General features: G+C 41.8%; 1 protein-coding gene across 3 annotated transcripts; it reads right to left on the bottom strand.

Annotated features, from left to right (window-relative positions):
* Positions 1 to 5,686: 5,686 nt before the first annotated feature.
* ppp1r3db (protein phosphatase 1, regulatory subunit 3Db) lies at positions 5,687 to 8,254 on the bottom strand. 3 transcript variants are annotated; one of them, XM_076268174.1, is made up of 2 exons: positions 7,678 to 8,254; positions 5,687 to 6,913 (listed from the first exon to the last, which is right to left on the bottom strand). In XM_076268174.1, exons 1-2 carry the CDS (start codon positions 7,737 to 7,739, stop codon positions 6,001 to 6,003), a joined length of 975 nt encoding a protein of 324 aa, XP_076124289.1. In that variant the 5' UTR covers positions 7,740 to 8,254; the 3' UTR covers positions 5,687 to 6,000. The 3 variants fall into 3 exon arrangements, with proteins under 3 accessions (XP_076124289.1, XP_076124290.1, XP_076124291.1); XM_076268175.1 differs by having other exon boundaries at positions 5,687 to 6,929; XM_076268176.1 differs by having other exon boundaries at positions 5,687 to 7,036.
* Positions 8,255 to 15,059: the final 6,805 nt, after the last annotated feature.

Raw genomic sequence — 15,059 nt, forward strand, 5'->3', positions numbered from 1 at the left:
CAAGGACTACAGCGACGTGAAGGCAATGCCCGATCATGTGTGTCAGCGTGCGTGTGTGTGTGTGTGTCTGTGTCTGTGGGTGTCCTTCATCCTCTACCCGATACCCTCAGAGGAAAAAGAAACACATACATAAAACACACACAAACACAGACAGAGCTGTAGACAAGCACACTACAAACATAAATGCTACAAACAGATACAATACTGTAAGTAACAAAAACAACTAGAAATGTAATGCCAGAGGAATTACAATAGTGTATGGAAAGCTGCTGGCTTAATGTTGGTGGGGACATTCCTGGAAAAAAAAACATTGAATCACTTAATCTTTGAGTTCATACAAATCCTCGTACCAAAAGACCTTGTGTGTCAAGGTGTTCTTGAGATATAACACTCAAGGTGATTTTGACCTTGACATTTGACCTTTGACCTCCAACATCAATTCACTTCATCTTTGAGTCCATACAAACACTCATACCAAATTTCAGGCATGTATGTCAAGACATTCTTAAGATATCGCACTCAGAGTATTCATGGACTTGACCTTTGACCTCCAATATCAACTCACTTCATCTTTGAGTCCATACAAGCACCAAATTTGTACCAAATTTGAAGTATATGCGTCAAGCCGCTCTGGAGATATAATGCGCAAAGCATGAGATATGGCTGTGACTTTTATTTTGACACATGGGAAGCACTTAAACAGGATGTGTAGTTTTAGGGAGCACCAGATTGTATGCATTAGAAGCTGAGACAGTTTGATCAGAGAATGTCTAATAAGGGGAGAACCTTCACTCTCGGAACTCTTCCGGTGTGGTACTGCATCTAGGGGCGCTCACGGGCGAGTCCAGAATGAATGGAGGTCTATGGAGCTGTACTCCTCAAAATCCACTTTTCTCGGGATATACTTTTTTCAAGTAATTTGAATATTGTATTTGAAAGGGGAGGCAAAGACAATACACTTGGTTGAGTATTATATTTTTTAAAGTCACTTAATTGTTCTAAAAAGCCTTTCAAACGTGCCAATGACGTCATTCATTAACATGATCATAGCATAGCATAGCATCAATGCTAGCGTGTTATGGGCAACAACGACCCAACCTGTAAGAAAACGAATGACTCCCGGATTATTTCACTTTTGATTGAAAATCCATATCCATTTTGCGAAAAATAAAATAAAATCGGAGGGTTGTTAAATAGGTGAAAACAACAAATGTAGCTATGTAGCTCCATAGGACCCCATGTATTTTGGACTCGCCCGCGATCGCCATCTAGGTGAACTCTGGTGAACTGCAGCCAAATTCGGTTTGTATGGGATTAATAGAGAGTGGGGAGGCTCTCCTTAGAAGGGCTCTGGTTTGATTCACAGGTGACACCTGTGCCAGTGTTCTGATTAGCCCGGGAACTACTCTGGGAGCTTAACGAGCGCAGCTGGCTTTAGGCCATTATGACATCACAGCCATTCGTCTATGGGGGAAAAATGAGCTTTTTAACATTTTTAATCCCCTATTTCTCAAAAAGTATAAACTTTTAAGAAAATCTGAAAAAATAACTCTCTTGTCCAACTCCAGACCTACACAACGGTTATTTCAACATGTCTGTACGTAAAGCGGTTAGAGTCGCTTTCATTCTTGAAAAGGTAAAAAGAAAAGGTTATAAATATATATATATATTTTTTTTTTTTTCAAAAGAGCTGCTGTTTAAAGAAATAGCTGTAGGTCTAAAGCAAAACAAGGGTCATCTTTGGGTCAGTTGGTATCCAGGTCTAAGCTGACATGTTTTGCTGTAAACTACACAGGCATATACAGCGGGGAAAATAAGTCAACATTTTTTTCAGTAAATATACTTCCAGTGAGGCTATTCACATGAAAATTTTACCGGACATTAGTATTAACTTAGGTAATCCACACATGTATAAAAATCCAAACATTAATGTCTAAAAGTAGAGTTATGAGTAAAAAAGTGGAATGGCACAGGGAAAAAGTATTGAACACGCTAAGAAAAAGCAGTACACAAAGGCAAGGAATGGCAAGGAACAAACTGTAACTTATAAGTAATTAGAGAAATTATCCCTCCTATCTGTGCAAATTGATATAAGCTGGGTTAGTGGTGGGCTATAAAAAGGGTTTTTGTTACCAAGGTGTCACACAAGAAACATTTCATGATGCGTAAAAGCAAAGAGCTCTTCCAAGACCTTTGCACATAGCCGTGGGAAGTGGGGGTGCTGGGGGTGGCAGCACCCCCTGCAGGAAAGCACGCGTATTTATGTGTCATACCACTCCCGATCAGAAAAAAAAGCTCTCCGTCCCCCTGTCTATTGTTCTATTAAGCACTTAAAATGTGACATTAGACCTGGGAGATCTAAACAAAAACTAAACAAATTAACAAAACAAACCTGAGGGAGATATCCTATGATGAGCTTTATGGTACGACAATATGCCATATTAAGTAGCTGAATATTACCGTGAGTTTCCCAAGGAGCTGAACACGTGGGCCGCCTCAATCTTCAGCTTAAAATGATGCATAGTGTTATCGGGGAGTCTCGGTGCACCACGGTGAAAGGTGGCATGGATATTGAGTAAGCTCCATCCACAAACAAAAGCTCTCTTCAGCGAGGTAGATGAACTTATTCATCTGTGTCTTTGCGTGCCAGTTTCAGTGGCCTCCTCAGAGCGTTCTTTCTCTTCTTTTTGAAAGTGTTGGTTAAAGGCTACACTGTGCGTTTATGATGTTAGCATTTGTTGTAGGCTATATTTGTGATATGTGGATCAATTTAATGTAGGCTAGCCTATGAATATTGCGTTGTGTAGGCCTATGTTATGAGTCAATGTGTTCTGTCTATGCTGTGTGTTTAGCCTGTTTTGACACCCATGTCAGAAGCGTCAATAATTATTACGTTTTATTAATGTTGGTGTTCAACAGTTTTATATTTCACGTGTTCACCGTCGATTTCGGTGCAAGGCTACAGCAACTTTGTTACCTTACTAGTGTAGCGTCAGATAGCAGACGGATACTTTGTTTGCGTTAGTATCAATCTGTGGTTTTTTCTGTAGTGTAGCCATAATGTTCTTGACAGTGATGTATGCCTGTGCTGTGTGTCATGCAATGCCAGTATGCTGTTGTCCATTAACAGAGAAAGGCGTTTAAATAAAATACAATAACTTTTTTACCATTTCAATAAAGCCTATCCCCCCCCCAATGGCTAGACCTTCAGCAGGACAAGTATCCAAACCATTCAGCAAAGGAAACTCTCAATTGTTTTCATTCAGAGAAAGGAAATCGAGGCCCTGACTTCAATCCAATTTAACAGTTTTGGAAGTTCAGGATTCACAAGAGGGACCCCTGGAATCTTCAATATTAAATGACTATCTGTTTAAAATAATGGGCCAAACACACACCAGAATAATGTGACTAATTAGCTGTCATTACGAATAAAGGCTTTTCCACAAAGTATTTAAGAAATTTCAGCAGACGTGTTCAATACTTTTTTTGAGTTAATACTAATGTCCGGTGAAAATTTCATGCAAATAGCCTCATTGGAAGTATACTTACTGAAAAAAATGTTGACGTGTTCAATATTTATTTTCCCCACTGTAAATCTCTTCCCTTTCATTCAGTATTCGGAGAGTATAGTGGACACAAGTAATGTCAGTTAAGGAGGTATCGTGCAAAAGCCTACATACGGCATTGTCCATGACATGTTGTGTACAACTGTTCATCTGTGATATATGTCAAGTGAATGTAAACACGTCCACAGCATGTTGCAACAGCCTTTAATATTCTTCATATTGGTCATGGTTGACAAAATAACAACAAAGCTTGTAAACAAATTTACAGTCCTTAACCACCAACGTTTAACACTGCCACCTATTGTTCAGTGGAAGCACTAGCTTAAATATGTAGTCCAATAGCATTTAGGTGACAAAGTGTGAATCTTGGCTTTACAGTGTTGATTTTGTGAAGAAAAACAAGACAGTGATCTGTGAGAAAACAAAAATTAGGCAGAAATGGCACAAGTTCTGTATCTGTAGGCATGTATCTGCTGAATTACTAACTGCATCAACCTCTCCTGATCCAGTTAGAATGGCTCTCAATCAGCATCCAGCACTGTTTTCTATGAAGACACTGGTCAGAAATGACAAGTATTTTTCCATGCATCAGTGATTCACCTTGAATAACAATTCATAACAATCAAGAAACAAAATAGACAAGGTAAATGTGCAATAGACAGCATAATATTCATAGAAAAAATAACAAGCACGATTGTCTGATTGTGGGATTGAATAGGTGACAATGAACAAATGCCAATATGATCAGACACGTCTCATACACTGCCGTTCAAGAATTTGGGGTCACTTAGAAATTTCCACTCCATTATAGACAGAATATCAGCTGATATCAGTTGCATTGTTTTTTAATCAGGGCAGCAGTTTTCACATTACATTATGTGCTTATATAATTGAAAAAGGGTTCTCCAATGTTCTCTCAGTTAGCTTTTCAAAATCAGATAAGTAAACAGGATGGATTTGGCACATTGGATGAATGGTTGCTGATAATGGGCAATGTAGATATTGTGTTAAAGATCAGCCATTTCTTTCTACAACAGTCATTTACAACATTAATGATGAAAACGAGGACATTTCCAAGTGACTCCAAACTTTTGAAAGGTATAAGGTAATTCTTCCAAGACCAAAGTCTTTCATTGTCACATTCTTTAATCTTTACAGGCAAATCACGTCTTTAACAAGCATTACATGCATGTTGTTAACTTGCATAAAAGTGCACTATATCAAAAATACTTTTCAACTACCAAGTACAATCATTTGTGTTAGACTACATTAAAAATTGCATTTAAAATTGCACTTTCAATTTTTCTTTCTCTTTGTGTTTTCGGTTTGCTTGAACGTATGATAAGTCAGGCCAAAAAATAAATGACATATTTTAAAACATCTAATTAATTCTTGTGAAATTAGTGAACAGTAATCTCTGGTGGAGCTGTCTGCTCTTGCACACTGGGCTGCTCTCCCCCCCTGCACATGCTCTTTGATGTCCCTGACATTAAGAACGTGCCAGCTGTGAATGACTCACATGGGGCAGCTCCATAGTGGGCTTTGCTCTTGTTTGGTGAGGACGGGATATTCTTGGAAACACATAGCACGGTCATGCAATTTGTGTCTGCAACAGTCCAGTCCATTAGGGAGTTGAGCACCTTGTTGACATACCAAGGCCTGATGACCGACAGATGACCCAAGGGCAACGGCAATGGTGAAAGGTCAAATGTGATGTGCCATTTTAGTCAGGACCACAACAGTCTCTCTCACACTCCCACACTGTTTCTGTCTTGTGTCTGAGGATCAAATATTCCTGCAATTGCAACAGGTTTGCAGAGTAACATTTAATAAACTTAAGCATGCATTTTTGAGAATATATTTTTTTAAATCCTTTTCCTTCTTTTTTTTTAATTCACTCATCATGAATCAGAACCAGTATCAGAATATTATAATTTAATGTAAAACTACCTGAATTATTTTAAGAAAAAATATTAACATACAAGGGCCCACAACACAATATTCTGTCTACAGTAAATACACATGTTGTTTACTTAAGTTGATTACATAGCATTAACTTAAGTAAGTAACATAAGTAGCAACCAAAATAGCAACTGACCTTACACCAACTGCTGCTAGGAATATAAGACTGTTGTAAATGTTTCTGATACTGATGAGTAAAGTCACCAAACCAAGCAAAATCTAGGCTACCTCTAAATGGCTAAAATGCAGTTGTAGCTGTGTTTGTTTGACAATTTGTTTAAACAGATGTAAGAAAGATTTATGGACAAAAATGGTTATATACCTAAAAAGATTAGACATTTTCTTTTTTAAAAGCTTTTGATCTAATTGTGCCACTATAAGGTTTCAATGTTTTAAAAACAATGATATGGTCTATTTCTAAGTGCTTATTCAACAATTACTGTATATCTTAATGGCTCCCTCCAGTGGTCAACTAAATAAAGTGCACCATGCTGTCCTCACACTCTCTTGGGACAGATAGTTTGTAGTTCTGGCAGGTGAGCTTGTAGTTATTGCCTCCATTGTTGTCCCAGTACTCTGCCCTCATGACCTGGAAGCGAATGGCAAACTCCAAGGTAGCACCAGGTTGCAAAATAAATGGTGGAACTGGCAAACGGAAGCGGAAGACGTCCGCCTCCGGCTGGCCGGGTCTGTCGCTGGACGCGGCGGCAACCCAACTGGCCTTGGTCTCGGCCGTGCTCTTCCAGTCCGTGAAGGAGTAATGCACTGTGACCTCCTTCTCGAAGGCAAGGTTTAGAACCTGAGCGGTTCCAATGATCCCAACATCGGAACACAAAACCCTCTCCAAACACACCTTCTGTCCACGCAAGCGTTCCAGAAATCCCGGTTGAGCCCCTATATCCTCTGGGAAGCTGGGCTTAAAGTAAGGCAGGGAGAGCTCGAGGTCCTTGCCAGAGAAGAGCTCCGAGTTCATCAGGAGTCTAGAGAGCACATGGTGGGGTATCAGCGGGTCCTCTCCGACCTTGAACACCTTGACCTTTTCCAGCTCCAGGCCCAGAGAGTCAGCGAAGCGCACCTGCATGTGGGCCTGCTTGGGGCGGCGGTTGGGTGTGGACGGCAGGGACTGGGCACGTCGCCTCATGATTGGCTTTGGTGTGGCCTCACAGGACAGACTGCGTCTATGTGTTGACTCCATAGGGGATGGAGACCGTGGGCTGGGGGGTCGGATCCTCACTGGCTTTCGCTCCGACTCCGGCTTGGGGTTGTAGATATCGCTCAAGCGGATAATCATGGTTGGCTGGGACACCTGACTCATGCCCTTGGTGAATTGAGGGCCCAGATCACTCTTTGGGCCAGAAGGTTGTGGACTGAATTTGGACATGATTCTGTGCAAGAGTACATCTGCATCATGAGCACAAGACCAAAATAAATACACTCCCCATGGAAAATCACAGAAATGACCAATAACAGACAAACGCAGTTAGGTCTACTATTCTCAAGAAGCCACTCTGTGGAATTCAGGAAAGACATAGCCTATGTTACAGTTATGGAAAATGTCTTTGATTCAATGTCTGCACATTCCATGACTACAAAATGAAAATCTATGTGACATTTTTTGCCAAATTTTACTAATTAATTTTTCATTTATCATATTGATCGATCCAGTCTCTCACACAAACATGTTCATATGCATTTGTGGGCGTTTGATTGCATTTCTGGGCGGTTACCAGGTACGCCATGCTGTTGGAGGTGCAAACAAACATAATGAAAGCACAGTTTTTATAGCCATCCATGCGTGTCAAATGTTGAGTTACTCCACTCCAGTCTATATTTTTTGACGTCACTCCTATGATGTATTGGATTGTCTATCCAAAGTAATGTGCCTGTTTCTAAGTGAACTGATGGTCAAATCAACCAAAAATCCAATATTGTTTGCACCTCCATCCAAGTGGTCTGTCTGTGACATGTTTGTGTGAAAGAAAGAATTCCATCAGAACTATAAATGTGCATAAAGAGAGTAATTTACAAGAATGAATTAAATATATCACCATGAGTAGAATAGGTGTAGCCTATCTTTATAGGCTATTCGATTATTTTACAACAGGAAATAGTAGGCTACATTATTTATTGAAGGACTTAGCCTACTTACTTGCGGTCGGTCAGCACCTCTTTAAACATCCGACTCCTCTTTTTTCCATCAACTAAATGCATAACCCTTGACAACAAGCCATGTCTTCTGAGATATCAAATCCATTTTAGGCTTAGAAGTAACTTAGTAGTGACACGAAAACGTCAATACTTCCTTCCAAAGTCAAACTTTGGAGCGAGTCGAGGGAAATCGTGGCGTAGGATATTCTGACTTCAATTGGTGATTATTGTTTCCGTAAACAAAGTTCCTATAATTAAGGAGTTGGAGCAAGTTAATGTCAAGCAGCGTGATTGTAGAATCGTTGTTGTCCTGGCTCGTTTCGGAATACATAACCTTTGACATTTAGACACCAATCCCTTTGGGAAGCGTAGTAGTAGACGTGCACATGATATGAGGAGGCTACCTTCTCACCAGCACGTAGCGCTTGAGAATCTCTTAATGGTCATGGAACTTGACTTTTTTGCGCATTTTGGAAGTGCGTTAAGAAAACGAAACGATTGGCAGGCTACTGGTTTGAAACTCTTCCGCAATCTAATGCTCTTCCTGTAGCAGGCGAGATCACAGAACATAAACCGTACACGGCCAAATGACGTCGCCTGCAGGTACCGAAAACCCTGTCACGTTTAACACTACATTTCCCACCAAACACTGCGGCCTTATGGATTAGGTCCACATCTGGCACATCTGGATACTAAAATAATGAGAAAACAGTCACTGGTGGTGTAAATAGTGGATCATTGTCGTAAAATCGTTGAATGCACGCTGAGCAATTAGTGCGGGCTATCGCATTACATTCCGCTGTTCGCTGGTAGAGGTGAGAGCGTTGATTCTGTGAATTATTTATCATAACGTTACCATAAGGATTCACTAACCCTGTTCTCATCTTTGACTGCGCTCGAGAGAGGATAAAGGGTTAAGCCGTTTTATGATTGTGGTGCCATAATAGACTCTTTCTCTAACCAAAGCAGAGAGGGGAATGAACAGATCAGGCCGGACAAAATCGTAAGGCATATCGCCGGAATAGGCATCATTTCGAAGCGAAGACGGGCATGGCCACGCTAGATCATCGAACATGATGGGGACAATCCTAGAAGAACGCGCAACGACAAACAACTCGCACAAACCGCCCTCCAATAAAAGGCAGACCACAAAACCCCAATGGATTAACGGAGCGCTAACAAAGCAGAGGTAACGAAAATGTGTTGAAAGAATTCGGATACCTTCAGTTTAATTCGTTTTGCACATTGTTAAGCAATTGTGTTATAGGCTACTGTATGTGATTCACTTAATGTGTTGTGCTTTATTTTAAAATACATATATTGTAACAGCAAAAAAGTTTTCAAGCCCGGGGTGCCGAATGGTCCATTAAGAGAAACCAAAATTCCAGTGCCTGAGAGTGTAAGTTGTCTATTTAGGACTACTCTACAATCTCTACTACTCCACAGAAAATTGACACAGCACGGAAATCTGTGTTCTCTTAAACTGAAACACAGTGGCCTGCTCTAGTAACCTGTCTGATTTGTTTTATTCCTTGGTCTAAGTAGGGTTATCAGCCAAAAAGGAGAAGCAAACCTGATCAACCCCCACAGGTGGACACCTCAAGGTGAGCTCTCAGACCACCTGTTCATTGCCACATTGCTTAAAGGTATAGTCTGTTATACACATGGAAGTTTACTGTTAATTTACCTCATTCTATGCAGTGCCTCTGGTGCTGTTTTGCTGTGGTGATACCTTGCTTTGAGAGATTACCATAACAGTTTATTATTGTTGAAAGGCGGGGGCAGGAAGTCCGGGTAGCTCTTACTGAACTGGCACTGGGGCTGCCGCTGCTGCTGGGGGATACCCCTAGGGCGCTAAAACTCAGCGGGGTCGTTTATATATCAATGGTTTGGTCCAAAGGGATTTCTTTACACTTGCCTTTTACAGTGTCTAGACCAGAGGTTCTCAACATTTTTGGGGCTAAGGCACCAAAGATCAAATCAAAACGCCAAGGCACACTGGCTTATGGTTACTGATGTAAAGTATGTCACACACATTATTATCTAGGCAATAACAGGAGTGTTCATTCTCATGCCCATATGTTTCTCTATACAGTGTGTTCATGAGCTGAAACCACAGTGATGTTGCTTTTTAATCAGTGTCATTTATGTATTTACAATAACCCTCTAGCCTGGCTATATCATATGTATCTGTATTTGTATTGGGCTCCGCAAAATTCCACAGCACACCTCACTTTGCCTCACGGCACACCATTTGAGAACCACTAGTCTAGACCAGTAACAGGGAATAGAGTATTTTTTCCTGAGGTTGCAGACTCAGTACATACCATATTGATTGTAAAGCTGGGATATTGGGGTATTGTAATGCATGTACTGAATTTCGATTACCTGTTATACCATTAACATTGAGTTGTTTAATTTCTGCAGCACACGGAGACATCTGAACCCCAAGACAGGGCCGCAGCTGTCTTCCCTATGGGAGACGAGAGAGAGGCCACCGAAACAGGTCTCTCATTCCAAAAATAAGAAAGATATGAGCCACAGAGGCCCAGGTAGAGGGCAGTGCCTCAGCCATGCGTCAGAACTGAGGAGCGACAGCTTTTGGGAGAGAAGGCCCCAGAGTTTAGGCCGAGCCAATACCGGCGAGGACTCAGACAGTGCTAGTGACCTCTCCGACACGGAGAGAGCCCCTGCGCCCCCCACCCCTGGCACGCCGCCGAATCTGAACCTGAGAGCCGAGGTCATCGACCCCGCTGAGTTTCAGCGCCCTAGGGGTATCCCCCAGCCGCAGCGGCAGCCCCAGTGCCAGTTCAGTAAGAGCTACCCGGACTTCCTGCCCCCGCCTTTCAACGCCTGGAGCCTGCGGCAGCTGGCTGTGTTCCTCAACACGGAGGGCAAAGGCGTGCCGCGGCCCCGACCTGTGGGTCAGCTGGAGAAGTACCTGGAGCGACTGCTGAAGCTGGAGTGGCATCAGAGCCAGACGATCCAGGACGAGACAGGCGGCGACGAGGGAGGCAGCAGGGGTGCCCCCCGACCTTCCTGTTGCCCTCGGCCCCACAGCACTCCCTCTGCCAACCTGAGTACCCCCAAAAGCATCCTCCAGTGCCAGCGGGCTTTCCCCCTCGCCCTGCTCTCCTCCATCACCCACCCCATGCCAGTTCAGCAGGTGGGCTGTGCATGCCCGCACTGCCACGCCCGCTACCCGCACTGCAACGGCTCCTGCCGGACGTATGCCTACCACCACAACATACACCTGAGCCCTCTGGTGGAGCGCAGGGGCCGCGCAACCGTGCCCAAGAGAAGCAGCAGTGAGAACCGCACCCAGGCGACCGAGCCTGCTTACCCATCCCGTGGCTACAAGCCAGGGAGCTTCAATGGGAGCAGTCACCTGAGACGCATGCAGGCTGCCGGAAACATTCGCAACCCATCGCTCAGCCCTCCAAGGCTCCAGCCCCTGCGGCCTGTGTTTACATCCATGGAGGCTGGGGCCGGGCCCAGGAGGGGAAGAAACCCAACCAGCGGAGGTGATACTCTGGGGAGGGAGGGGAGGGAAGGAAGGGAAGGAAGGCCGGTCAGCCAGAGACGGAGAGCTGTCTCAGAGAGAAGGAAGGTCGTGTCCAGTGTGAAGCAGTGGGATTTGAAAGTGGACGCTCTTGCTGCTGAACAGGCAGCCAAGCTGAAAGACTTGGTTTCTGGCAGATCAACTGGGAGGATGAGGCGTGTTGAATTTGTCACGTGACTTTTAAAAGAATGTATTATTGTAACAAGCACATTTTCAATTGTCACATACTGTAGCATCATTGATCAAATTATCATCTTGCATTTTATAAACCTGTCGATCCTGATGTTGAAATCTCACAAAATTAAATATTTTGTCTTTTATATATTTTTGAGTGTATGCAAGACTGCATGTGTGTGATTGTTTGCATTAGTGTGTGTGTGTGTGTGTGTGTGTGTGTGTTTTTGTTAGTTTGTGTGTCTATGTATGTATGTGTATATGTGTGTGTGTGTGTGTGTGTGTGTGTGTGTGTTATTTTAGAACCTGGCTGAACCTCTGCATGGAAAGAACTAAATAAATGATCAGTGCATTAGTATTTATGAGAACCAAGAATTTCCATTTTAATATAAGGCTGGACTATCTCTTTCAGGTTGGCACATATTCTGTCCACTCTAGGCCTCATCTGAGACAAATATATCATTGTATGACTGGTTAACATTTCCAAACCACACATTTTTTAACTGTTGTAAAAAAATATTTTTCACTTTATACAATTAAATTGTATGCTGATTTTTATTAGGTGATGTTTAAATATTTACCTATGTTTACATCCTATGCAATAATACTTAATATTTGGAATAAGAACTGAATGAATGTGAGCTTCACATAAATAAATCCTTGATTAGGGGAGAACTGGTACAATTGTAACAGCGGTACAAATGTAACAGTGTTTTATTCTCAAGATATGGTGTAGCTACGGAAACGTAAACAGACACATATCATGTAATTATGTATAATCTTACAGCCATCCAAATATATTAAGCAAAAAGGTGCAAAAATCAAGCATCGCGATTTTTTATTTATTTTTTAACCGCAACTGTTTGTTTAAGTTTGCTTCGTGAAATTTGAGTGTGTGGACTTCAATCACATGTCATTCATATCTTCAGTCCCTCTGTTTCAAGTTAACATGAGTGCCATTTGATTTATATAGTCACAGCAAATGCAATTAAATGAAAATAAAAACATGACCTGTGCGGGTCAGTTGTAACACTTGTCTCTATGGCAAAATGAACTGATTTTATCGCGCATGCGCGAACATTCTCATTGCGAGTTATGGATTATGATTTGTGCCGCGATCACCCAATTAAAGTTAACACAGCAACTCGAAATATCACTGTTGGACCAAATGCTTCAGACATGTAAGAAATAAGCAGTTTATCAACTATATTTACTGGTTTTATCAAGTGGATATGGCCAAAATAAGCATATTTAAAGTTTATTGTGAGCTAGCATAACACCGTAACATATGGTCTGCAATGGCTAATCAATAATGCAATAAATTAGCTGTAACAGTCATACATTTGGACTTTTTTTGTTGATTTTATATGAAAACAGATGCTCTTTGTTTAACCCAGCAGTGTTTTGTGTTAAAATATGTTATAGGATTCACGATTTTAACAATGTTAGATTCATTACGCTATACTGTTACAACTGTACCGCACTTTTTTATGGCTGCGTCAAGGTTGTAACAAAGGTACATGTCGCTGTTAAGTTAAATTATTGACAAACTATAACATATTTTTTAAATTCTGTTTCAACTTTCATGGAGTAGACATGTACGACTCTGTTCTGGTCAAATTTCACATCTCTCAAGTCTATCGTCTTTGTGTAAATCGAGTTTGAATTGGAAAAATAAAAAAGTGTTACAATTGTGCCGGTTCTCCCCCAGTTTCATCTCCTTTAGTGACTTCATGGATATGAAGCACTCTCTCAAAATTAATTGGAGCAGCTCACAGCTAGTGCAATATGGAGGACCACAGGTGTCACTTAAATGGCAAATGAAGTTGGTTAATTTGCTATTTAAAACAGTATTAAAAAATATAATTTACAAAAAGTATTTTGTAAATCAATTATTAAATGATCAATAAATACTCTAATTGTAAAAAGGGATTTGCAAATATAATTGCAAAATCATTTTCCAAATCCAATTGGCAAATCATTTGCCAAATGCCAAATCCGTTTGGCAAAGAATGCCTTAAAAGAACGCAGATGAGACATTGTCAAGCTTTGAACCAAGCTTTGAACCAAGTAACAACTCTCTAGTTGACTCACGAGCGCCTTCTAAACTCAAAGGAGACAGCTGGTAACGTTATTTGCGAGTAGGCCTATTTTCTTTATATTAGTAGGAGTTTTATTATAAAGGAGCTATGGACATCTTACGTAATGCCGTACTTGCACTGGCCGATGACCTAGATCAGCGGTCCCCAACCACCGGGCCGCAGGACATTCCTAACCGGGCCGTAGCCTACGACACGAGTTTTAAAAAAAAATGCATGCAAACTAAACTAAATTTAATTCGCAATAATGTCACGTTTTTAAATGGCATAGGCCTATATGCAGTTGTTTGATTGCACGCAAGTTTGCATTTTGCCAGGTCTATTTTCTTACGTCTGTCTGTCCCGTCTTCAACACTTTTACATACAGTATTGCCTTCAGCGCTGCGCAGCCTCAGGTCAGCTCACTTCACTTGATCAGTTCTTGGCGAACGGTAGTGTCACACGAAGTTAGCTAAACTGCTAGAATGAGCAACAAAAAACAAGCATCTTGTCGCCGTTAGCTGCACATTTTAGTGATGAGGACTGGGTGTCAAAACTCGCTTACCTGTGTGACATATTCGGGTTGCTTAATGACCTCAACCTGTCACTCCAGGGGAGAATGACGACTGTCTTTAAACTGGCAGATAAAGTCGCTGCATTTAAAGCCAAGCTTGATTTGTGGGGACGACGAGTGGACCGGGGTGTATTTGATATGTTCCAAACAGTAGTGGGGGTTTTGGGAGAGAGGCAGGGCCCTTTCTCTCGTTTCTTCGTTTTTTTTAGAATTGAACGGCTGTGGCGGGATGTATTTAAAAAAGTACTCGATCTCTTCTATACCACTTTTTATCGTCTGGAAGAAATGGGATGGCTTAATCCTGACAAGGACACAGACCTGTATGCTTTACATAGGTGTTACATGCCGCATATCCAGTCACATCTGCACCAGTTCCAGAAAGCTTGGAACAACCACCCCTTGAGAACGGAAAGAAACAAATCTTCTCTACAACTGTGGTATAGCAAACCAAGAGATGGGCACAGGACCAGACCCGGCGGCAGACACAAATTCACGGACGTGCATTACACCTTTCCAGGGGGGGCACGGGAACTTAAATTGATCACGGTAGTTTAAGCTTACACTTGACAAAACATTCTAATATGAAAATGTAGATGCAATTGTTGTAAAATGGTGCAGCCCCTTTAAGAGAGCCCCGTGCGCAGGGATGGAGAGAGAGAAAGCGAGAGGGGATATGTGTGTAACTGAGATGCGTGTGGAAAAAGTAGACGTGCTGTTGAGATTGGAGCTAGTCATATTCAAAATAATGCAAAAATAAATCCGCAGATAAAACCAAAATCCTCGTTCATTTGCTAACAGATAGATAGCACTCTCTTTCAGATAGTGTTAGGGAGTTAGCCCCGAAGTTACGGATAACTTCGTCCCTGGATAATAAGCTTCCTGTTCTCAGACTAGCTCAGAAGAAAAAACAGTAACGCTATCAAACAAACCAAGAAACTACTAGGCCTACCTCAACTAACTACGATATGAGATCGCCTACCTGCGAGCCGATACGC

This window comes from Alosa pseudoharengus, unplaced genomic scaffold, assembly GCF_046254945.1.
Source record: "Alosa pseudoharengus isolate Yale_2024_CS ecotype anadromous, Long Island Sound unplaced genomic scaffold, YU_APseudo_1.1 YU_APseudo_1.1_scf_5, whole genome shotgun sequence".
Classification (NCBI taxonomy): Eukaryota; Metazoa; Chordata; class Actinopteri; order Clupeiformes; family Clupeidae; genus Alosa; species Alosa pseudoharengus.